The 24,551-nt window shown below is 40.5% G+C and overlaps 1 protein-coding gene across 1 annotated transcript; it reads left to right on the top strand.

Annotated features, from left to right (window-relative positions):
* Nucleotides 1-835: 835 nt before the first annotated feature.
* LOC131054424 (uncharacterized) lies at nucleotides 836-3,055 on the top strand. The gene is made up of 2 exons (XM_057988941.1): nucleotides 836-1,036; nucleotides 2,930-3,055. The coding sequence occupies exons 1-2, from the start codon at nucleotides 836-838 to the stop codon at nucleotides 3,053-3,055; spliced, it is 327 nt and encodes a 108-aa protein (XP_057844924.1).
* The last annotated feature ends 21,496 nt before the right edge of the window (nucleotides 3,056-24,551 follow it).

Below are 24,551 nucleotides of genomic sequence, written 5' to 3'. Positions count from 1 at the left end.
AACTCAGTTGAAAAAAGAGCCTCAGGAACCCATGCGTGAGTTTGTAGCCAAATTCGACAAGTTACATAATCGTATTCCAGTCACTTCAAGACCTACTACTGGAAACTTGAAATGTTTTTTCATCAATTCCCAATTGCTAGAGGTGAGTTTCCTTTTGCAGAGGAACAATCCTATAGATTTGGTTGCAGCTCAACAAATGGCCATATCGGTTGAAGATGATCTTATACTTGCTAGCAAGATAAGGAGAGATCCTAACAAGGTTAGGAGTAATCAAGTTGCAAATGCATCTCCTTCTTCAACTAGTTCCGTTGATCCTATGATACAGAAGCTAGCAAATGAGTTGCTGGTGCTTAAGAAGCAGATTTCCTCACAAGGAAATACTTCTTATCGAGATGTCCCAAGAAGGACTTACCCAAACAATGCTTCTAATTACGCTATGCGTAATCAGAATAAATTACCTCCTGCTCCATAGAGGCTTGCATTGGAAGCACCACCCCAAAGTTCAGCTACTGGATACTATGAAGCTGAACAAAATGATCTTCCTCCCTTTGGTGAAGAAGATGCTAATTCGCATCAAGAAGGTGATGCAGATTTAGCTGGCAACTCTAACATCAGGTTTTTACAGTACCAAGAAGATGATGCATCAAATGCACACGAAGGAGATGTCTTTGCACTGTTCACACGTTCACAAACACAAGTGGCTCCGCCACCTGCCAATGTGAAAAATGATGATTTTGCTCAGATCTAGGATTCTCAACATTTGTCTGTTTCTATTGCTAAGCGTGGGACTCCTATACCAAACCCCCCAAAGGACACTTCTATCTCAAAGGACATCATGAAAGATAAAGGTGTAAGTACTCCTTCAACTGCTGTTAATTTTTCTGCACCTGTTATTTCTTCTGCACCTGCATCGAAGACTAGTGTTCCTCATGTTGTAAGTTCTCAAAATGAGAACGCAAGTTCATCTTTAATGAATTATTTTCAGTCATTTGATATTATAGATCATGCTAGAAAAACCAAGATACAAATGTCTGAGGTAGAATTTTTGAGATCTAACCCCGATCAATTTGACTGTTTGGTCAAATTTGTTAAAGAAAAAGATATTACCCCTAGCAATCTTCCAAAATCAAACTTGCTTCAAAACAATTTAGTATCTTCCCCTTCTCCTGTTGAGAAGATAGAACCATTTTACATCTCCTTGTTAATAAATGGTTACAAGCTTAGCAACTACGTAATTGATTCCGGGGCATTTGATAATGTTATGCCATCGAAAGTTGCTAATTCCCTTGGTTTAACTTTGACCAAAACATTTGGAAGGTGTTTCTCTATGGATAACAAACAAGTTCCTTTGATTGGTCAAATCAAAGATGCACAGTTTGCCTTTGCTTCATTCCTAGAAAAGAAAATCAAGATGACAGTACTGGTAGCTGACGTACCAGCTTCCTATGGGCTATTGTTGGGAAGAAATTTTTGTAGAGATGTTGGGGGTGAGTTAAACATGGATATGACTGAGGCTCGTATCCCAATTAAAGGAGTTGTCCAAAGGTTACTTCCAAAAAAAGAATCAAAATATACCATTGTCAAATCTGACGATCAGTGGGCCCAGATTCTTTTCGAATCATCAAGCATGGGTAATTATTTCATGCATGTTGATGATGGTCTAAAGATGACTCCTGAGAGTGAAGTTGATACTTCACTCAATTATTTCCCAGTTAATTGTGAAAGTAGTTGTGAAAGTAGTGTTATTGAACCAAAAGGAGCTTCAACTTCACAATAAGAAATTCTCGATTTTGATACCATCAGCATTGGTAGTCTAGATGATGTTTGGATGCTGGAGTTTGACGGCAGCTATTCTTCCACCGAATCAGGAGCCGGTATCGTTTTGATTTCTCCCAAGGGTAATCTTTTCCCTTTCTCCTTCAAATTGCAGTTCAATAACACAAACAACACCGCTGAGTATGAGTCTCTCCTTTTGGGAATGAATGTTGCTCAGTAGAAGGGAATCAAGAACTTGCATGCTCAAGGGGATGCTGAGTTAATAGTCTGTCAGATCATAAACATATATCAAACAAGGAGTGAAAGGTTGCGGCATTACCGCAATCCTGTCTGGGATCTAATAGAAACATTTGATGCTTTTGATATATCTGTGGTTTCCCGTGAATTAAATGATAGGGCTGACTCATTAGTAGTATCAGCAACATCTTTGACTCCTCACAAAGATTTTTCAGGATCAACTTATGTTGTTGAATTAGTTTTCCGGCCAAGCGTTCCTGACAACTCTGATCATTGGCAGGTGTTCAATGATGATCATCATGTAATAAATTTCTTACAAACTTCTGATAATTTTGATGATCTATACTTTGAAGGTAGTCACTGCCCTTCAAAGGATGTAATTGAAAGTGTTGACACAGAAACAGGAGAAAAATTTCTGCAATTAAAAGGAAACAAGATCCCCAAGGGTCTAGTTTCGCTAGAAAAGCTTTTTGACAAGCATGATCGCTATGTTAAGAAGCAGCAAAGATCAACTACAAGGTCAATGGAATATGAACAAATAAAAATTGGGACTGAAGACAATCCCAAAATGATCAACATTGGAAAATGTTGCTCACAAGGAGAAAGACAGAAATTTGTGGCATTATTGCAGCAGTATGTTGACGTCTTAGCATACTCCTATGAAGATCTAAAGTCTTTTCATCTCGAAGAACTCTGCCATGACATTCCATTGAAACCAGGTATTATGCCTTTCCGATAGAAGCAAAGGCAATATAACCCAAAAATCTTTGACACTATCTTTGATAAAGTACAAAAGATGTTGAAAGCAAGGATACTCTTCCCCATCCACCATTCTTCTTGGATTGCTAACATTGTACCTGTACGTAAGAAGAATGGTGAAATTCGGATATGTGTAGATTTATGAAACTTTAATCAGGCGTCCTTGAAGGATAATTATCCTCTGCCTGTCATGGACCATGTCCTACAAGCTGTTACTGGAGCAGAGATGATGTCCATGTTGGATGGATTTTCAAGTTATAATCAGGTTGAAGTGTTGGAATAGGATCAGTACAAGACTGCATTTACCATGCCTTGGGGTACCTTTGCATATCGCAGGATGCCTTTTGGGTTAATAAATGAGGGAGCAACTTTCCAACGTGCAATGGATTTGGCTTTCCGAAGTTTTCTTGGTAAGTTCATTGTTGTCTATTTAGATGATTTGACAGTTTATTCTAAGGAACGTCAAGATCATTTTTCCCATCTACAACAAGTCTTAGGAAAATGCCACCAGCATGGAATCTCTCTCAATCCCAAGAAATCTGTTTTTGGGGTCACTGAAGGTAAATTGCTTGGGCATATTGTTTCAAAGGAAGGTATTAAAATTGATGCGAAAAGGGTAAAAGCAATCCATGACCTTTCATTGCCGACCAGTAAGACTGTTGTTCATTCTTTTTTCGGAAAAGTTAATTTCCTGCGAAGATTCATTCCCGATTTTGCCGAACAAACTCATCATATAGTCAATATGATGAAGGGTAATTATCTCTTCAAATGGAGTCCAGAAGGAAAGCAAGCTTTCCATCAGATCAAAGAAGCCATGGCAAATGCTCCAGTCTTAGCATGCCCAGATTATACTAAGGAGTTCATTATGTATAGCTATGCGTCAGATCATACTTGTTCAGCTATACTAATGCAAAGAAATAGTGAAGGTGTGGAATCACCTATCGCGTTCATGAGTTATTCGTTGAAAGCTCATGAGTTGAAATACTCAGAAATGGAGAAGCATGCTTTTACCGTAGTGAAAGCAGTTAAACATTTTAGGTTCTATATTCTGAATTCACATGTCGTTGCTCTTGTTCCTGATGCTGTTGTCAAGTCTATTCTGACACAACAAGAGTTAGGGACTAAAAGGGGCAACTGGGTTGCCAAGATTCAAGAATATGATATGGAAATCAAGCCCACTAAGTTGGTTCATGGGAAAGGTCTATGTCAGTTGATAGCTGACAATAAATCAATAGATGAAGTAGTACTTGAAAAAGAAGGTATTAATCAAGATCTTCCTCATGTTCTATTCGTTAGTACTACCGACAAGTGGTATTCCGAGTTGGTGTATCTCTTCACATATGGAGATTGTCCTACACATCTGTCAAGGAAAGAAAAGTGAACCTTAAAGCTCAAAGCAGTGAATTTTGTCCTATGGGATAATGGTTTGTACAAGAAGGGTCTGGACGGCAATTTCCTGTGCTACGCAGACAAACAACAGCAAGTAAGATTACTTCAATCTTTTCATGGTCTTGCTTGTGGAGGACATTTTTCTACCCCTATTACTGCACACAAAATCTTATGTGCTAGGTATTACTAGCTGTAACGTCATAAATTGTACGCACTTGCTAAAGCAGTACAATTTAACACCTAGTTTAGCACCCACCTTGGCGCAGTTGCACTTTGCATGGCATTTCCCCTTTAGCACTTAATTAATCGAATTAATTAGGTCTAAAGGTTCTATTTCACCATTTTCCACATCACAAAGTTGGGCCCTTTCATTAAAGCGTGCCCCTTTCATTTTATTCCTCTAATACATCACTTAATCAAAAACCCTAATTAGGCCCTATTCTGAGCTTGGGGGCTTGATTTCGGGGGTCAAAACATCTCGAAATCACCTGTAACTTCGGGATTCTCTCTAAAATCATCATATTTGACGGCCCTGAAAATTTGGTGAAAAGTTGTCGGGACCGTGGCCCCCGGAGTGCACACGGTCCCGGACATTTTTCCCGAAATTTTAGGAGCGCGATCCAATCATAAAATAAAGCTTAACCCCAAGAAATTGGCGGGATATTCAATCTCTAGGTCGGCCAAAAGACGAAATTGCGACCTAGGGTTTCATACATAAGAGCTCTCTTTCTTCATTTGAAGGGATCGGATTTTTGTTTCCAGGAACTTCATATGCAGCGAAAGAGAAGATCTTTGAAGACTTCAACATCTTACAACATCCCTCTATCAAACATTCATCAATTTCATTCATCCATTTAGGGCTTGGAAGACATTGAAGAACAATAGGAGATTACTGACTGAAGATTGGCTTGTACCTCTCCCTTGAGGGTTGGGTATGATTTCATGTTGTTTTCATGTCTTTGCATAAAGCTTCAATATATCCTTCATTCATGCTTTAGATCACTTTGCATCTTGATTTAGAGCATTTACATTATCATTTACAAGCAATTAGGGTTTACTTTCTAGGTTGCTCTAGTTTGCTTTCTTGCATTTTAGGACCTTGCACACACACTAGGTCTGCACACACAATACATTTTACAAAACAACTTGGCTATTCGTGGAGGTGGAAATCACCGAAGCGGGGGTTTGACTAAGGCAAAACCCTATATAGCCGCCCATACCCCCTTTTTCAGATATCATTGCAGGTTTCAGGATTCGGACGACACCGCGGGATACAGATCTGGAGAGAGAAGGTCGAGACAGCACTCTGTATCAAATGGCAGAGCAGAAGACTGGGACAGGAGCGCTGGGCACCCTGGTCCTACCAAGACAGGGGCGCTAGGCACCCTGGTCCCTGGGACAGAGGCACTGGGTGCCCTGGTCCTCCGGACAGACAACTTTCCAACAGTGTTCCAGAGTGCAGAACAGCAGTTTCTGGTGCAGTTTTCAAGACAGTGGCGCCCGCGCCCCCGTCCCGCACATTTTCAGTCCGATTTTGACTCCGGGTACACATCTGCATTCTTATTTTATCCTTGTATTTACAGCTGTTCATTGTTTAATCTCAATTCTGCAATCTTGTTATTAGTTCATACTTGCATTTTGGGATTAGGGTTTGAACTTGCATTACTTGATCTTACAATTTCAACAAGGGAATAGAAATCCTAATAGATATCCCATGGCTCTCTCTTTCACAAAAAGAAGTAGCCAATTGTGCGATATCTCTAGGCTCTTTCGTATTCCGTAATGTGTGTCAAAAGGTAGGATTAGGGCATGATTAACCTAGTCTCGCTTTTTCCCCCACACATTTTGGTGAACCCGACGTGAATCTATCATTGCTTCCTCTTGCATTGCATTTGTTAGATCTAGATCTAGATTTAGTGTGTTTTCATTTCATTTTCATTAAAAAGAAAAAGAAAAAAAAAAAAGAGTGTGTTTCTTTGCATTGTGTGTTTAAATTTCATGCACTTTTTATTTCAAAATGTCAGATTTTTATTTGCAAAATGTTCATGCTTTCGATGATTATTATGAGTATAGCCAAGATGAATTAGATGAAGCTTTAGATGAGTTTTTGAACCCTAAAGATGCCAAACCTTCATTTTACCAAAAACTCATAAACCTTGTTACTATGCCATTTCGTTGTGATGAGAAAGATAAGTTGAATGAGTCCTCTCAAGGGTACATTCCTATCAACTCTTCCACTAAATCTAGTAACATGGTTGTTTTCAACAATCCCCTCTATGAGGAGATGTCTCCTTTTGAATCAAAAGATAAACCTTTTAATAGATATGATCATGCTTTGTTGGATGATGCTCTTGATGACTTTGTGGCTTTATCGAAATCTCGAAACAAAAACAAAACTTCTAAATTAGTTAACATGATAAACTTGAATGAGCATAAAAAGCCTCTCTTTGAAGTCCAAGGAGCTTATCCTTCTCCCACCTTTCAAGGTCCTAAGACACCTCTCCTTACTGTCCAAGGAGGGTATGATCATGATTCCTTTCGTACTCTGAATAAACCAATCATCACGGTGCAAGGAAGAAAACCTATAAGTCCTTATAATTATGCCAAGCAAATAACTAGAGAGAGTTATCATGCGGTTGCCCATACTTATCATACCAGAAATAATAGGCAACCTAGTCCTCCTCCTGTTATCCCAGTTTCCCTTCCGAATCCCCAACCGATTCTTCCACAAGCTCCCTGTATTTCGCAAGTTCTTAGTAAGGAATATGATCTCATAGAACAACTTAAAGCTACCCCTGCTAAGATATCCCTTTGGGATTTGATTCAAACTTCTTCCGCTCATCATGGAATGTTACAAGATGCCTTGAGAGATTTGAATGTTCCTCCACCGAATACATCTAGTAATATAGCATCTTTGGTTAACTTTGTGATGAATCCTAAAGGTCAAATTGTGTTTACCCAAGATGAGTTGCCTACTAGTGAAATTCAACAACAATATGATCCCTTGATGATTGTGGTTATCATGAAAGACACTGCTATAAGGCGAACACTAGTAGATAATGGCTCCGGTCTTAATGTGTGTAGCATTAATCTTTTGCATAAGATGAATGTGGATACATCCTTAATTGAACCGGATTCTCGTCCTATTCGAGGCTTTGATAATGTGGCTAAAACTTCATTAGGTACTATCACCTTACCCGTCATAGTGGGGCCTGTTACTTTGCCTACACCTATCCATGTTATGTCAGGAAATCTAACATACAACTTGCTATTAGGGAGACCTTGGATTCACAGTATGCAAGTTGTCCCCTCTACATTGCACAGACAAGTTAAGTTTATCTACAACAATAAGACATATACCTTGATAGGTCATACCAATTTTCAAGCTTGTTTGCAAACATCTACTTCCAAAGGGGGTTCTTCTAAGCCTTCCTCGTCTAGTGATGACTCTTTAAACAAGATACCTATCAATGAATCCCCACTCGCCGATGATCAAAATTCTTTGGATGAGTCTGGAGCTCTTGGAGAAGATTCTTCTCGACTTGAAACTACACATAAGAAGGATTTTGATCCTTGGAAGATCCTCGAAGACGACGATTGGGGATCCCTTGATTTTAATCCTACCTTTGTGGGTGAATATAAGGTTCCTTCTAGAGAAATTAAAGTTGAAAAGAAGGAAGAAGCTGAAAATCATAAAGTTGAAAAGAAAGAAGAAACTAAAAATCAATCAACCTTACCTGAATCTATGAGTAATAATTTTGTGGCCGCCTCTCAAACTTCTTCTCCTCACATCTCTAATTATGAAGAGTTTGATTCTTTGTCTTATGAAAAACCACCTTCTCTTCCTGAAATGGCTGATCGTTATGGTCATGGTTTTCGCATTTTTGCTAAGCATGGGTATCATGGAAAAGGTTGTGGTGCTCATGAACAAGGGATAAGAGTTCCTCTAGAGACTAATTTTCACAATTATGCCTTTGGACTTGGCTATAATCCCTGCAGACGTACTAAAGCTTCTAAAAGACCATGCATTAGTGTCTATGCTATCTCTACATCTCTATCAATACAACACCCTGAGTACATTGATGGGGATCCTTCGTGTGCTTGTGCTTTTGACGTTTTCCCTACCGATGATGCTTTAGCTGAATTTTTAGGAGCATATGACACTCTTCCTCGTTATCATCACAATAGGGGACTCCCTTATTGTTTGAACACTGAAGCCTATTTTCGAAAAGAGATTGATAACGATGAGATTGTGAAAGAATTCCCTCAGCTAAAGGATACTCCTCAACAAAGCAATCTTCTCATAAGTGACACCACTGATGTTAAGATGGACCCTTGCAATAAAGAGAAAGTTATTAAAATTGGAAAATGTTTGGATGAAGAGGAACAAAAACAATATGAAGATTTATTGCATGAATTCCCCGAGATCTTTGCTTGGACATACTCTGACATGCCTGGTATAGATCCTAAGATTGTTACTCATAACATTGTCTTAGTTCCTGATGCTAAGCCCGTGAAACAAAAGATTTGAAAAATGAATCCTAAGGTAGCTTTGCTTGTTAAGGTTGAGATTGAAAAGTTATTGGAGGCTGGATTTATCCGCCCTATTGACTATTCCCCATGGATTTCAAATATTGTCGCTGTGGCTAAACCAGATAACAAAATAAGAATGTGTACCGACTTTCGGGATCTAAATAAGGCTTCTTTAAAAGATGATTTTCCTCTTCCAAACATTGACATGATAGTTGATTCTACGGCAGGACATGCCTTGTTATCCTTCATGGATGGTTTTTCAGGATACAATCAAATCTTTATTAACCCTCAAGATCAATTCAAAACCGCTTTCACTACTCCTTGGGGTACGTTTTGTTGGATAATGATTCCTTTTGGACTTAAAAATGCCGGTGCAACTTATCAACGAGCGATGACCCTTATCTTTCATGATTATATGCATAAGATTTTAGAGGATTATGTTGATGACATTTTAGCCAAATCCTTTCTTCGCATGGATCATATTAAAATCCTTCGTCAAATCTTTGAAAGGATTCGTAAATATCACATGCGCTTGAATCCCCGAAAATGTGTTTTTGGTGTGGATAGTGGAAAACTATTAGGATTCATAGTTTCGCATCGTGGGATTGAGGTGGACACTAAGAAAATAGATGCTATTGTCAACATGCCACCTCCTAGAAATGTGTCTCAACTTAAAAGCTTACAAGGAAAGATTCAAGCTATTCGTAGGTTCGTGTCTCAGCTTGCGGATCGTACCTTTCCTTTTACTCAACTTCTTAAAAAGGATATCACTTTTCAATGGAATGAGGATTGTCAGCAAGCATTTGAAGATTTAAAAGTGTATTTGGCTAGTCCTCCTATTCTTCAACCTGCCGAACCTTCTAAACCCTTCCTTCTGTATACATCTGCTTCCTCTCATGCTCTCGCAGCATTATTGGCACAACATGATAAAGATGGTAAGGAGTGTCCGGTTTATTATATAAGTCGTATCTTACTCGATTATGAGACCCGATATTCTGCGATAGAAAAACAATGCTTGGCCTTGGTGTTTGTGACTCAGAAATTGAGACATTATCTCTTAAACTCAGAAGTCCACGTCATGGTAAAGTTTGATCCGTTGAAGCATCTTTTCTCTAAAACTGATTTATCAGGATGCCTAGCTAAGTGGGTTATGATGTTAACTGAATTTGACCTTAAATTTGTTTCACAAAGAGCAATTAAAGGGCAAGCGTTGACCGATCACCTAGCTGAGGCCCCTTCACCTTTCTCCTTCCCTAACCCTTAGTCCTTTCCTGACGACTTCATTCTTTCTATAGAGAAAGATGAAACTTGGGAGTTATACTTTGATGGCTCTAAGTGTCGTACGGGATCGGGGGCAGGTGTTGTTCTGATTTCTCCTACAAAGAAACTCATTCCCTTATCCTATCGTCTAAATTTCCTGTGTACCAATAACATTGCTGAGTATGAGGCTCTTATAGCGGGAATAAAAGCAGCCTTAGCTCTGAACATAAAACACATACATATCTATGGAGATTCGCAATTGATTATAAGACAAGTAACAGGAATATATCAAGCAAAACAAGACAAATTATCACAATATAAAGACCTTGCTATCTCTTTATTACAAAATTTTGATTCTTATACTATGGAACCCGTTCCTCGAAAAGATAATCGACATGCGGATGCAATGGCATGTGTGGCTTCTCTGGTATCTTTAGAGGACCCTGTGGTCGATCTTAAATTCATTATTCACAACCTTATTTCTCCAGCTATTGTAGACGATTCTAGCTTGGTAACATGTTGTGATTTTATAGACTCAGATGAATGGTACTCGCATTTCGTAAGATATTTGACCGATGGTACCTTTCCTGATTCCGCTAATAGGAACACTAGGGCTAGAATCTGCAAGCTGTCTGCTAGGTATATCATTCTTTCTAATGTCCTTTACCGAAGGGGTTATGATGGTCTTCTCCTTCGTTGTCTTAACAAGTCGAAAATCCCTGTTGCTCTTGAAGAGGCACATTCAGGTGCCTGTGGGGGGCATTTTGGGGGCAAATCCTTGGTTCATAGATTGCTTCGTATGGGATACTATTGGCAAACTATGCAGAAGGATTCCTTTTCATTTGTTAAAAAATGTCATCAATGTCAACAACATAATAACCTGATTCATGCTCCTGCCCAAGAACTTTGTTCTCAAGTAGCTTCTTGGCCTTTCTCCGCATGGGGTTTGGATCTCATCGGAAAAATCTCTCCTCCTTCATCTCAAGGACACACCTTCATTATAACCGCAACAGATTACTTTACGAAGTGGGTAGAGGCTATTCCCCTTCTCTCTACTACTGTTGAAGTGATTTGTCAATTTCTTCTAGAAAACATCATTTCTCGATTCGGGATACCTTCTACTATAATCTCAGATAATGGGACATCATTTAAGAACAAGGACGTGAAGAAATTCCTCGAGAAGTATCATATCAAACATCGATTTTCTACACCATACTATCCTCAGTCAAATGGTCAAGCCGAATCATCCAATAAGATAATTGAACAAATTCTTCGCAAAACCGTGAATAAGCATGGTAAGGATTGGAGTAACCAGCTAATCTATGCTCTTTGGGCTTACCGAACGAGTGTACGAATTGCCACAGGAACTACTCCTTATAATCTTGTTTATGGTGCTGACGCTATTATGCCTTTAGAGCTAGAGATTCCATCACTTAGGGTTTCTCTCAAAGGTATAGTAGATGATGACTCTTATAGAGAACAACGACTTCAACAGCTTGAGATGCTTGATGAACAACGTATAAACGCTCTTGAGCATATTCAAGCGTATCACAAAACTCTACAACGAAGCTATAATGATAAGGTTATTCAACGTTCCTTCTCAGTAGGTGACTTAGTCCTCTATGAGAAGCAGCGCAATGTGAATGCCTTACCTGCAGAAAAGGGAAATTTTAGTCCTAATTGGCTTGGACCATATATCGTTATTGAGGATTATGGATCAGGTGCTTACAAAATAGCGGATGTAGATGGTACGCCTCTTAAAGAACCTATCAATGCTATGCACTTGCGTAGATATTATGCTTAATTCTTCGTTCTTCATCTATCTTCTTTTCAATTCTTCAAACATTGGATAATATGTTAGTGTCTCTTAATTAAAGCAAAATAGAATTAAATGTTATGTTGTTTAATCTATATTGCTTCGTTCCTGACAAGCGTGTCTTCTTACTTTATGGTTTTGTCTTGAATTCATTTATGTAAATTGTGAAAGATTTACATTCCATTATGCTAGCATATTATACAGTGTCTTTATGTGTTAAGTAGAATCGTATCATGTTGTGTTTAAGTTCAGAATTAAATCACATTAGTTATATGATTCTTAGACTTAATGCATATGTCTTCCTTATCATCAACGTAGTACTTGATTAAATATTTAATTAAGTCACACATGTATCAATTTAATCATGGAGCATTGAGAAATCAATCACATGGAAATTAAATTCTGAACATACATGTACATTTACCAAATGTATTAGATTTAATCAAAACAAAATATACATTTAAGCATTAAAGATAACAAATTTGAGACAAAAGAGAAGCATGTATATATACATATATATATGTGTGGATCGTATACAAATATAGGTCACTGTATATCCAAAATGTGACCTCTCTTTTACATCATAAAATCATCTCCTATCCCTACGACTAGTGGCTGGAGAGTGTCGACTGGATGCTCCCTCCTGATCTGGCCGTGAAGGTGGACCCATGGGTGTGTAGCGCGATACAGACCGTGAGTGACTCCGAGAGGAACTCCTACGATCCCTATCCATAAGGATCGCGCGATAGGTGGTAGCCTCGGCCTGAGCTGCTGCTAGATCTCGCCGCTCCCGCTGAAGGTCCTCTGATAGAACTCTCTCTCTCTCCCTCCATATGTCTACCTGAACTCAGAATGGGGAAAACAAGTCCTCGTGCCGACCCGCGTTCCCCTGAGGCCTATAGGCAATCTGTGAGGAACTGGGGATCTGTGCTATCGTGGAAATATCTGTCACTGCCTGCTGAATCAAGGAACGCCACTCCTGCACATTAGCTATGGCAGTAGAATAGATTTTTTGTATTAGTACCATTCTATATCATCAAAACATTAATAATCAATTTAAACCTACTATACCTGGGTCTCCCTCGCGCCAGTAGGGATCATGATACGGTAGCATCTGTGATTGGGATCTACTAGGCTCCCCTCGCTCGACTAATTTGTGTACGATGGGTGTAGGCTGGGCGGTACTAGGAACAGGTCTCCGTATCGCCTCATGTTCCCCCTGTTGGGAAATATGAGGAGGATCCAGAGCTATGGTATCATCCCCTGAACGGTGAGGAGCTGCATCTGACTCCTCCTCATCATCTCTATCCTCATCTGCATCTGACTCCTCCTCATCATCTCTATCCTCATCTGCATTTGACTCCTCCTCATCATCAGTTCTCTCCTCCTCGTCCTCATCTCCATTTGTGTCCTCCTCCTCCTCGGCGCTGGGCCGATCGCCTGTAGGTGGATCAGGATCTCCCGCCTCCTCATGACCCTCTCCCTCCTCTGGCTCCTCTGACCTGGATCCCTGGTCCTCATCTCGGTCTCCATGTCTCCATGGGCCTGGATGGCCTGTCGGGTGATCTGGTGGAAAGATAGGACCTGGATATGATTTCATAAACCATGAGACATACCTGCGCTGTGCTCTAGGCTCTGCAGAATAATCAGTGACTACATCCTGATCAGATCCCTCTATATCTGTAGTCTCGATGTCATCTATCGTCAGTCTCGCTACTACTCTAGGTCTGGGAAGGACCTGTGAGTGTCGAGTATAGATGGGCACATCGGCTGGAACACACTGCTCTAGCCCGAACTGCCTCCGTACTCGGTCAAAGTAGAAAGGGACTATGATGTGTGAATATCGTCCTCGCAGTAGGCAGTTCCTCTGTAGGCATGCTAACTATCTCTCCATACCATCCCATCTGTGCATCCGTAGGTAAGGTCTCCACACTGTCACCTCGGCTGTCAGTCTATCAAAAATCACTCTCCAATATAACAAATCTCCAAATCTCCACTCGCTGGTAAGTGGATAAGTGAACACCCTAGGTCACTCGCTCGCTGTACTCAGCGGAAAGCCGACGGGCCTGGTGCATGTGAAGTGCTCTAAAATCCACACCTGCAGAAGTGTGCATGTCATCAAACTGAACCCCTGTCCAAATACATACTCCTCAAGGTCGTGATAGAGATGTGCAAGCATACTCCGACCCCAAGCATACACTCTCTTGTGTCTCTCCATCGCTCTGATACACCATGTGAGACCCCCATGCATGTGCGTCCCTCGCCCATTAGGGCAGACGGCTAGTGCTATGATGGCTATCATAAGGCGTCTCAGAAGGGGTACCTCCCCTGTAGGATGTAAGAGCCAGCTGACCATGATGCGACCTCTCGTCTCGCTCGGCATGACTCTCCCTATGCAATACACCTGCTCCCTCTGATGATCCTCCGTGGACCGATCAGTCGCGTATGTAACAGTCGCTCCTCTGATAGGAAGACGAAGTATACGGTACACATCCTCGAGTGTGACCGTCAACTCCCCTACTGGAAGATGAAATGTGCATGTGTCAGGATCCCATCGCTCCATCAATGCCATTAGCATCGCAGGATGGAACTGAATGGCTGGCATGAGGATCACATACCATAATCCTACTATCGACAGTGTGTCTCTCTCTGACTGAGTAAGCCGCAGAATCTGATCTCGCAAACTGCGAAGAATATGTCCCGGTGTATGCTCTCTCATGTACAGAAGACCCTGCAACACAAAAACATAACCGTAATCAGTACTCGATCATCAAAATCGCTAATACAAACTGTCGAACATCATGTGCTAGTCCTGAAACCCCTCGCCAAGCCCTGATTAGGGACCATAGTGTCCTGTCAGGGACCATGGCGCCCTGAGGGGACCATGGCGCCCTGTCAGGGACCATGGCGCCTTGAAGGGACCATGGCCCCCTTGTCAGGGACCATGGCGCCCTGGGGGGACCAGGGCGCCCCACAGGGACCATGGCGCCCTGGGTCAGCCTTCAGGGCCCGCATACGATCACAGAAAAGTCAAAATGCAGAAAATCAAAAGTCAAAGTTCAGTCAACTCACCTCGTCCAGTGGCTCGTCGTCAATCACGGCCTGGTGCAGGATCTCAACCCTCGTGGGACGCTTCGGTCATCGTGAAGGCATGATGATAGCTATGTGGGCTCCGCTGCAATGAACAATACTCAGAATCAACAAAGTGACAAATGCAAGTGTCTCTTTCAAGGTATATACGTTCATTCTTGTACCTTTATTTTCAAAACCCTAATTTTCCTCTTTCACTCATTTCATCATAACTTGAGTTTGGGAGATGCGATTTCCGAACCGTTTGTTGCGCAGGAATCGTATTTTCATTCCCCTACTCTCGGCATGTTCCAAAAAGTGCTCTAATGAAGCCTTTTCAGGGAACATCCCTCATCAATACTCTCTTACACAATTTGTCGTAAGTAAACATGCTACCCTGTTTCACCTCCCTAATAAGCAAGTCGAAACAGGGGGGACATACAGCTACTCACAAATTTCATCACTTTCCTTAGTAAGCATTAGGTGATTTTTGTGATCTAACGTGTGTTTTGTAGAGTGCGGTTCCTAACTGTGTACTGCAGATGCCACTGGGGGCTTCGTCCGACAACTTATGGATATATCTTTTTTCAAATAATGTTTACTTTCTATACTTTAGCTTGCATATGCACGTAGTACTCATATGACCGCTAAAGTGGGGGCTAAATGTAACATCATAAATTGTACGCACTTGCTAAAGCAGTACAATTTAACACCTAGTTTAGCACCCGCCTTGGCGCAGTTGCACTTTGCATGGCATTTCCCCTTTAGCACTTAATTAATCGAATTAATTAGGTCTAAAGGTTCTATTTCACCATTTTCCACATCACAAAGTCGGGCCCTTTCATTAAAGCGTGCCCCTTTCATTTTATTCCTCCAATACATCACTTAATCAAAAACCCTAATTAGGCCCTATTCTGAGCTTGGGGGCTTGATTTCAGGGGTCAAAACATCTCGAAATCACCTGTAACTTCAAGATTCTCTCTAAAATCATCATATCTGACGGCCCTGAAAATTTGGTGAAAAGTTGTCAGGACCGTGGCGCCCGGAGTGCACACGGTCCCAGACATTTTTCCCGAAATTTTAGGAGCGCGATCCAATCATAAAATAAAGCTTAACCCCAAGAAATTGGTGGGATATTCAATCTCTAGGTCGGCCAAAAGACGAAATTGCGACCTAGGGTTTCATACATAAGAGCTCTCTTTCTTCATTTGAAGGGATCGGATTTTTGTTTCCAGGAACTTCATATGCAGCGAAAGAGCAGATCTTTGAAGACTTCAACATCTTACAACATCCCTCTATCAAACATTCATCAATTTCATTCATCCATTTAGGGCTTGGAAGACATTGAAGAACAATAGGAGATTACCGACTGAAGATTGGCTTGTACCTCTCCCTTGAGGGTTGGGTATGATTTCATGTTGTTTTCATGTCTTTGCATAAAGCTTCAATATATCCTTCATTCATGCTTTAGATCACTTTGCATCTTGATTTAGAGCATTTACATTATCATTTACAAGCAATTAGGGTTTACTTTCTAGGTTGCTCTAGTTTGCTTTCTTGCATTTTAGGACCTTGCACACACACTAGGTCTGCACACACAATACATTTTACAAAACAACTTGGCTATTCGTGGAGGTGGAAATCACCGAAGCGGGGGTTTGACTAAGGCAAAACCCTATATAGCCGCCCATACCCCCTTTTTCAGATATCATTGCAGGTTTCGGGATTCGGACGACACCGCGGGATACAGATCCGGAGAGAGAAGGTCGAGACAGCACTCTGTATCAAATGGCAGAGCAGAAGACTGGGACAGGGGCGCTGGGCGCCCTGGTCCCTGGGACAGGGGCGCTGGGCGCCCTGGTCCCTGGGACAGGGGCGCTGGGCGCCCTGGTCCCTGGGACAGAGGCGCTGGGCACCCTGGTCCTCCGGACAGACAGCTTTCAGACAGCTTTCCGACAGTGTTCCAGAGTGCAGAACAACAGTTTCCGGTGCAGTTTTCAGGACAATGGCGCCCGCGCCCCCATCCCGCACATTTTCAGTCTGATTTTGACTCTGGGTACACATCTGCATTCTTATTTCATCCTTGTATTTACAGCTGTTCATTGTTTAATCTCAATTCTGCAATCTTGTTATTAGTTCATACTTGCATTTTGGGATTAGGGTTTGAACTTGCATTACTTGATCTTACAATTTCAACAGGGGAATAGAAATCCTAATAGATATCCCGTGGCTCTCTCTTTCACAAAAAGAAGTAGCCAATTGTGCGATATCTCTAGGCTCTTTCGTATTCCGTAATGTGTGTCAAAAGGTAGGATTAGGGCATGATTAACCTAGTCTCGCTTTTTCCCCCACACACTAGCCAACGTTATTTAAAGATACATATAGTTGGGTTCGCAAGTGTGAGCAATGTCAACAATTTCTTGGCAAGCCTAGACTAGCTGCACTTCCACTAAAGCTAGTAATAATTGAAGAGCCTTTCAAACAATGGGGATTGGACTTCGTTGGAGCTATCAATCCAACATCAAGCGCAGGTCACATATACATCCTCACAACAACGGATTACTTCACCAAGTGGGTGGAAGCAATTCTGACTAAGCAATCTACCTCAACGATGGTTTGACAGTTTCTAAAAGAGAACATCATCTCAAGGTTTGGTGTTCTTCATAAGATTGTAGCTGATAATGCTTCATGTATTTTGTCTTGTGAGATAATTTATTTTTGCTTTGATCATAGTATTATTCTTTCTCACTCATCTAACTATTATCCGTAAGGAAATGGTCAGGCTGAGTCAAGCAACAAGAACCTGGTCACTATCATGAGGAAACTTGTTGAAGAGAAACAATGGTTTTGGCATAAAGCTCTTTATGATGCGATGTGGGTGGATCGTATAACTCCAAAAAGAGCAATCGGTATGTCACCTTTTCAACTTTTGTATGGGTTGAATGTCGAGATTCCGATCACTGTGGAACTTCCAGCACTAAATCTCACTAAGGCCATTGAAGACAACACATATCAAGATTCACTGGATAAGTGAATTATGTTTCTTTCTTAGCTGGAAGAAACAAGGACTGAAGTAGTAGATAGGATTGTTACACACCAAATCCAAGTGAAGATATTGTTTGATAGGAAAACAACTTCCTGCGGCTTCTCAGTTGGTGATCAAGTCTTGTTATGGGACAAGAGGAGGGAACCAAAAGGCTTGCATGGAAAGTTTGAATCCTTGTGGAGAGGTCCCTTCACTATTCATGAAGTATGTGGCGAGCATAGCTACTTAGTTGCATATGCAGATGGTACCCCCGTTCTCGCTACCTTATAGCAGAGAACATTTGAAGCTCTTTACTCAATAGAGAGCAATGTAAAGGAAGTTTTACCTTTTTGTAAAAAATGTATATTCTTTTCTTTATAGTTTTTTGTCGCCTGACTCTATAGCCCAATGGATACAGGCACTCGGAGTTCTCGATTCTATAAGCTTCAAGTGGTGTAGCTTGTTCCCCAGTCAAAGCTAGTAGTTGTCCTCGATTTCAGTTTGGCCAAATTCGTGAGGCAACCCTACGAAACTGGTCCATTTCGTACCTTATGGTCTCCGGGAGAGCTTAATCGACTTGGTTGGTTAGTTCATTTCGTTCTTCGCTTTTCATTTTTATTGTTTTCTTTGCTTCTTAGAATTGTAGTTTAACCTGCAATTCGGACTTTAAAGTCCGAACTGCAGGGGTCTTTGTAATGAAATACACTTTGGACTTTAGAGTCTGAAGTGTATTTGAGTTTTGTTGTAGTTTGCAGTCTGGACTTTAAAGTCCGAACTGCATATGGTTTTGACTGCAGTTCAGACTTTAAAGTCCAAACTACTGTTTGTTTTGGATTGTAGTTCAGACTTTAAAGTCCGAACTGCATGTTGTCTTTGCTTGCAGTCTGGACTTTAAAGTTCGAACTGCATGGGGTTTTTTTGTGTCAGTTGCATGTCGATTTTTAAAGTCCGACATGCAAGTACCCCTCAGTTGCATGTTGGACTTTAAAACCCAACACGCAACTGCGAGTTATATTAATTAGCATTTATTACTAATTAGGGTTTTCTTAAAAGTTTTTTTTTAAAGTTAATCTTTGCATTTTAATCTTCATTTTTGGTTTTTATCGCATGCCTCCACCCCCGTTTTCATCGCTCACCACTCAGATTTTCTTCCCCATGCCTCGATTGGATCGCTCACGCCTTGGATTTTTTGAAGATCAAAGTGGTAGAGGTTGGTTTTTTTTGTTTTCTTTTGTTCTTCTTTGCTTGTTGTTGTTCTTTTTCCTTTTTTTGATTTTCTTGTTTGTTTTCGGTTTTCCCTTTTGGAGGACGATCGGGTTTTGAAGTCCGATTGCCTCCTTTGCTTTGGAGAACAATCGGACTTCAAAACCCGATCGTCCTCCAAAACCTCCCCTATCTTAAGCTGCATATCAGAGTTTAAACTTCGGTGTGCAGCTGAAAATTTGTTTCCTAAAGTCCGATATGCGACCTATTAACCTCCGCATATCGAACTTTAAAATCCGATATGCGAAGAGGTATAGGGTGGCATGTCGGGTTTTAAAACCCGACATGTCACCCAGTTGTCCTTCCCATGTTAAAAGCACATCAGACTTTAAAGTCTGATGTGCCTTTGATTTTTTCCAAACCTGCACATCGGACTTTAAAGTCCGATGTGCAATGTGTTTTTAGAAGCAGATCGGACTTTTTTCTCCGACCTGTTGTTTTAGCAGTTTTTACTCCTTGGCCTGTTTTGAGTCCCGTTTTTTGATCTGTTTGAGAAAAAAATTGATTTTTGATAATGATGAATGGCTAATCATCAGTGTTGAATGCATTCATTGTGCACAAATGTCAAATCTCTCCCACAACAAGCCCGAGTCTTCCTCGGGACAACCTTCTCCGAGTAAGGCATCATCAAAAAAGATGAAATACAAGTACGATAGGTACTTGAATATGTACCCTGAAAGTTCAGTAGATTTAACATTAAGGAGATCAGGGACACCGAAATTCACCACGTTGACATGCAAGAGTTTCTTGACTGGGTTCAGAAGGCTCCTGCACACCTGACTAGTTTAATCAAATCTGAGTTGCATAAGTATGCATCTTTCCAAGTTGCGGCTCATGATCCTGAATTTGTACTAGTAGTGGCCGATCACTTTGATCCAAGCACAAGACAGGTAAAAGATGATGATCAAAAGGTCATAATGACTCTAGACAATGTATTCTTCAATAGTATTTTCAAAGGCTCATCAGCTGAAGAAGTGGCTGATATTTCTCAAGAGAGTGCTCAAGAGTACTACGAGAAACATGAGGATAAATGCAAAAAGGTGATCAATATTGTTTATCTCTCAACTGCTAGATCTTCCCTCACCTCCCGATGGCCTAAGTCTTTCCACGGGAGTGATTTTAATGAAGAATATAATGACATGGTCACCATGTTATCCAGAGTGAGAGGATTAAAAGACTCTCATTATTTCCAAAGCTACATGATTTACTATATGAATATAATCAGAAAGGGAGCTGGAAGAATTGATTGGGGAGAACAAATCAGTGACGCGCTTTGCGCCCAACTGAAAGAGGTCAAGGTAACACTGAAGTTTTATATGACCTCATACCTGGTTTACGTAGCTGCCTCTATGAGGCAATATCCAGGCTTGTCAACTAAGGGTGACAGAAGAATAGTGCCCGTTTGGGAATACTATGATCAACTCACTATCAAAAATCAAGGTAATCATTACAAGAGGGTTAATGATGCTTTCTTTGTTGTTTGGAAGTGCATTTTTTATAAAGGCATGTATAAGAGAAGAATATCAAAGGCCGCTTACAGCAGGGTGTCCCACTTTGGGTGTGTCTTCCTTCAATTCCCCACATTTACCTATATCCAGATTGGATGCTTCTCAGGTGAGCCCTTCATTCTTCCAAGCTTTCCTTCAGGTAAAATTGTCCTTATGGAGCTGTGCAATCAACTGATTAGTGTGCATGAGAAACAATCGCAAGCACACAACACTGGGCTGAAATTCCCAGAGTCCATTGGCAGGTATTCCATGCTAACAAATCCTAAAGCCAAAAATATGGAGGAGGAGAAGATGCAGTGCAATACCATGAGGAGATTCAATGGCCGAACCGACTTTGATTTTTGGGGTATAAAGAGCAAACTCAAAAGGACATACACTCATGTCTACAAGTTTGAGGCTGTTTGGGCAGACTATCAGAATGAGGAGGGTATAAGAAGGATGGACTTCAGCTGCCTTACTCTAGAAAAAATTGAAAATCTGGATCTAGCCAAGATCCCAATGACTATGGAAGACACAGATGACATAGTGGATCCTGTTTACTATGAGAGGAAGATTGTTGATTCCCCACTCCCACTTGTGCAATGGTCAAAGAAGGAAAGCAAGTCCATTACTCAAAGGATCTCTCCCATCATAGCAAACACCAACGCCTGGTTGCTAAAGAAGAATCTCAGGATGAAACAGTTTCCCACTAGTTCAGGAGATGATGACAACAGTGATGGTCCATTGGGCAAGACAATGACAGCTGAAACAAGAACCAAGAACAGGGCAGACTCACAAGCACTATCCTCAGCTCTTGTAGTACAGTCAAAAGGTAAAGAGCCTAAAATCAAATTTACAGTTAAAGGGTCAAAGCAAGGCGAATCATCATCAGCATCACAGGAGGCAGTGGCAAAGGAGCCAGAACAACCACCTGTCAGTGAAGCTGGAAAGGGTAAGGAGGTTGAGGAAGGTGAAATTCCTCAACAAGAGGAAGTACAGATAGAAGAAGTGCCACATTCAGTTGAAGTTGATACGACAACCACTTCACAAGTAGTCGTTCACTCTATTGATTTTGACTCTGATTCTGATCAAGAAGATAAAGATGTTCATGAAGATGGAGATCTAAGTATCGGCATGCCACAATCAGAGACTATTGGTCAATTTTTTACAATAACCAACTTCTCTACTTTAGATGATATCCCTTCATCTACTTTTGAGTCTACCATGATGGATTTTAATGAAACTTTGCAAGATGCACTTGCAGAATAGGTTTCAGTAGATTTACCAGCTATTACTACCACCGTCACAGCCATCCCTTCATTGGTAAGCATTGAAGTTACACTGACAACACCCTCAACTCTTCCACCAATAATTGAAGAGGTACCAGCAACAAATGTTCCATTAGATGCTTCAATATCAGCATCGTCAGTTACGCTTGCAACTGCTCCAAGTTCCAGTCAACCTACTCCAAAATCTTCGACTCCAAGTCAGCAAGGAGCTACTACTCCATCATCCAATCCAGAACTACCCCCTTGGATGGAAGTAATGGCCCCTAAGAGGAAAAAATAGGTAATATCTCCGGATGAATTTGACTTTGAACTTTTGGTTCCTCCAAAGCCTAAGGGAATGAAGAAGCCAAAGACAGTATCTTGGGTGGTAGTAGACCCGGCTTCCAAAAGAAAATACGCTGAAGTTATGGTGCCATCATCAGACAAAGACAAGGGCAACATACGATCAGAAGATTATACCATGCAGGTTGTGGAGCTCAGAGTGGAGACACATGAAAGTGTGAAATTAGATTCCCAAACATCCCTTAATTATTTGTTAAGAAGACTGGATCAAGAGAGGGATGAGAAAAATATCCTGAAGCAGAAGTGTGAGCAGATGACCAACATCCTCTTAAAGGTAACACAATCTTCTCAAGAGCTTGAACCTATAGGATCATCAATAGACACTGAATCTATCAAGAAGATTGAGTAGGTAGGAGCTAAGGGTCGAGTAATGGACGAATGGATCTCGTGACTAAGATCAGAAGGCTCTCATCTTCTGAGTTCAACGGTGGAACTATTGTCTGATTATGAAGTGATCCAGAGTCGGATGCAAAGACTCAAAACCTCTTTATCCTAGGAAATTGAGGAAGTTGTGAAAAGCACTACCCTTTGGAACAAAATGGAGGATTTTATGCTAGATGTCTTGGTTGAGAACAAGGTAATTCCCACAAGGGAGAAGTATATTCAAATCTTGTCATTATTGTCTCATAAACAAGAGACAATGAAATTGATGATTGCAGAGCTGGATTGCGAAAAGAAAGAAGGTGATGACGAGGTTGACCTTATTTTTGCTAAAGTAGGTGATCTCCCTTGCTATTTGTATGATGGTGATCAAAATCTCGTCACTGCTGAAGTCGTCACCCAAGAATTTATTTCCTTGATGGACCAGTGCACGGGACAAGACTTCTCACTTGATACATTTGATAAATTGTTAGAAATTCAAGTCAACTTTGAAGTACTCGCATCCATGCTAAAGGATGTTAAGAAGAAGCACGTGAAGATCCAAGATGTAATGTCCCGTGTTCAAATCATCACAAGTTCTACCTTGATGCCAAACGAATCAGAGGTCAAAGCTATCCTCGCCAAGTTCGAAGGTTTTCAGAAATTCAACGAAGAAGAGAATCAAGAATGAAGTTCCCCCTTTTGGCACTCTTTCTTCATACATCTGCACCAATAGATGTTGTAAATTTTTATGCAGTTGCACGTTTTCTTTATGTAGTAGTTGTAGTAAAATGGGACTGTGCGGTTGAATAAGTCAATTGTGCCCACCTTTTTCTCAACTTCTTTTCCTATATAAGGAGGACCTTTTTGTAAATATTTTTATCTTTTTTATGCTTAGCAAAACTCTGCTAGATTTTTATCCCAATTTAGACTTTGAGCTTTTGTGATGAGAATTCAATCAAACAAATAAAGGAAATGGTTTTGTTGATTGCAAACTTTGTGTTGTATCAATAAATTTAATTATATTATTTAATGTTCCTATGTCCATTGAATACATATTATCTTTACGTATTTGATCTTAAGATATTGCTACATGGTTAAAGAGCTCTCAAATCCTGCCAATAGACTTTGTGCTCTTAGCATGCTTGAGAAATCTGCTGATAAAGGAAGTAACTTGTAGTAAGCTTTGTATTGCTGCAGTTATTAGTAGTTTAATTGATTAGAAATTTACACTTAAAGACTTTGAGCTTTAAGCTAAGTTTCTACTTGTTTAATTTGTAACGATTAGTGTAAATCAGTGTTACCATAAAGGAGACTTTGTGCTACTTAAAAGTAACTCTTAGTATAGTTTATTATATTAATAGTTCTTTTCTTTGAATATCTGAAGAGGTAGAGAAACTGTAACTAGGCGAAGGGAGAATACATAAACTCTGAAAAAAGAGAGTTATATGCCCAACGCCAACCCACCAATTTAATTTCTTGTTAATTAGAGGAGAAATTTCATAGGGAACCTCCCCTTGATGAGAGGAGAGATTAATTTCTTAGCATAGCATTGTGTGAATTTTATGTTTTGTCATTAGTACGCTGGTGACAAAATATTCACCCAACACATCAGCACCTAAAACTCTAGAATCTGACACAATATGTGTAGGCATGCTCTCGTTCCAAAGCATAGATCATAATTCTCAGTTGTGGTAGAATGTGAAACAAAACAAGTTGCTTGTGTAAACATACTATCTGAGGAATAGACCTTAGTAACATAACGCAGACACTTTCGGATAACCCTCAACACTCAAAATAGATACAAGATGATTAAACAATCATACTCCAATTAATTTCACAACTTGACACTGTACCTTTAAAACTCAAGTGCTCAAACATAGATATTATGATAGTTGTGTCTATAAAATTACATGTTGATTCGACTCTATAGTGAACTACATTGA

Source organism: Cryptomeria japonica, chromosome 2 (genome assembly GCF_030272615.1).
Source record: "Cryptomeria japonica chromosome 2, Sugi_1.0, whole genome shotgun sequence".
In the NCBI taxonomy this organism is placed as follows: Eukaryota; Viridiplantae; Streptophyta; class Pinopsida; order Cupressales; family Cupressaceae; genus Cryptomeria; species Cryptomeria japonica.
The sequence above is the reverse complement of the archived record's forward strand: the minus strand, read 5'-3'. Positions and strand labels throughout refer to the sequence as shown.

What these genes read in the sequence shown, in the direction of transcription:
- LOC131054424 (XM_057988941.1), top strand. Translation starts at nt 836, where the DNA reads ATGAAAGATAAAGGTGTAAGTACTCCTTCAACTGCTGTTAATTTTTCT. An exon ending in CCAAGATACAAATGTCTGAG is followed by an intron (nt 1,037 to 2,929) that starts GTAGAATTTTTG and finishes AACTTTAATCAG; the next exon opens with GCGTCCTTGAAGGATAATTA.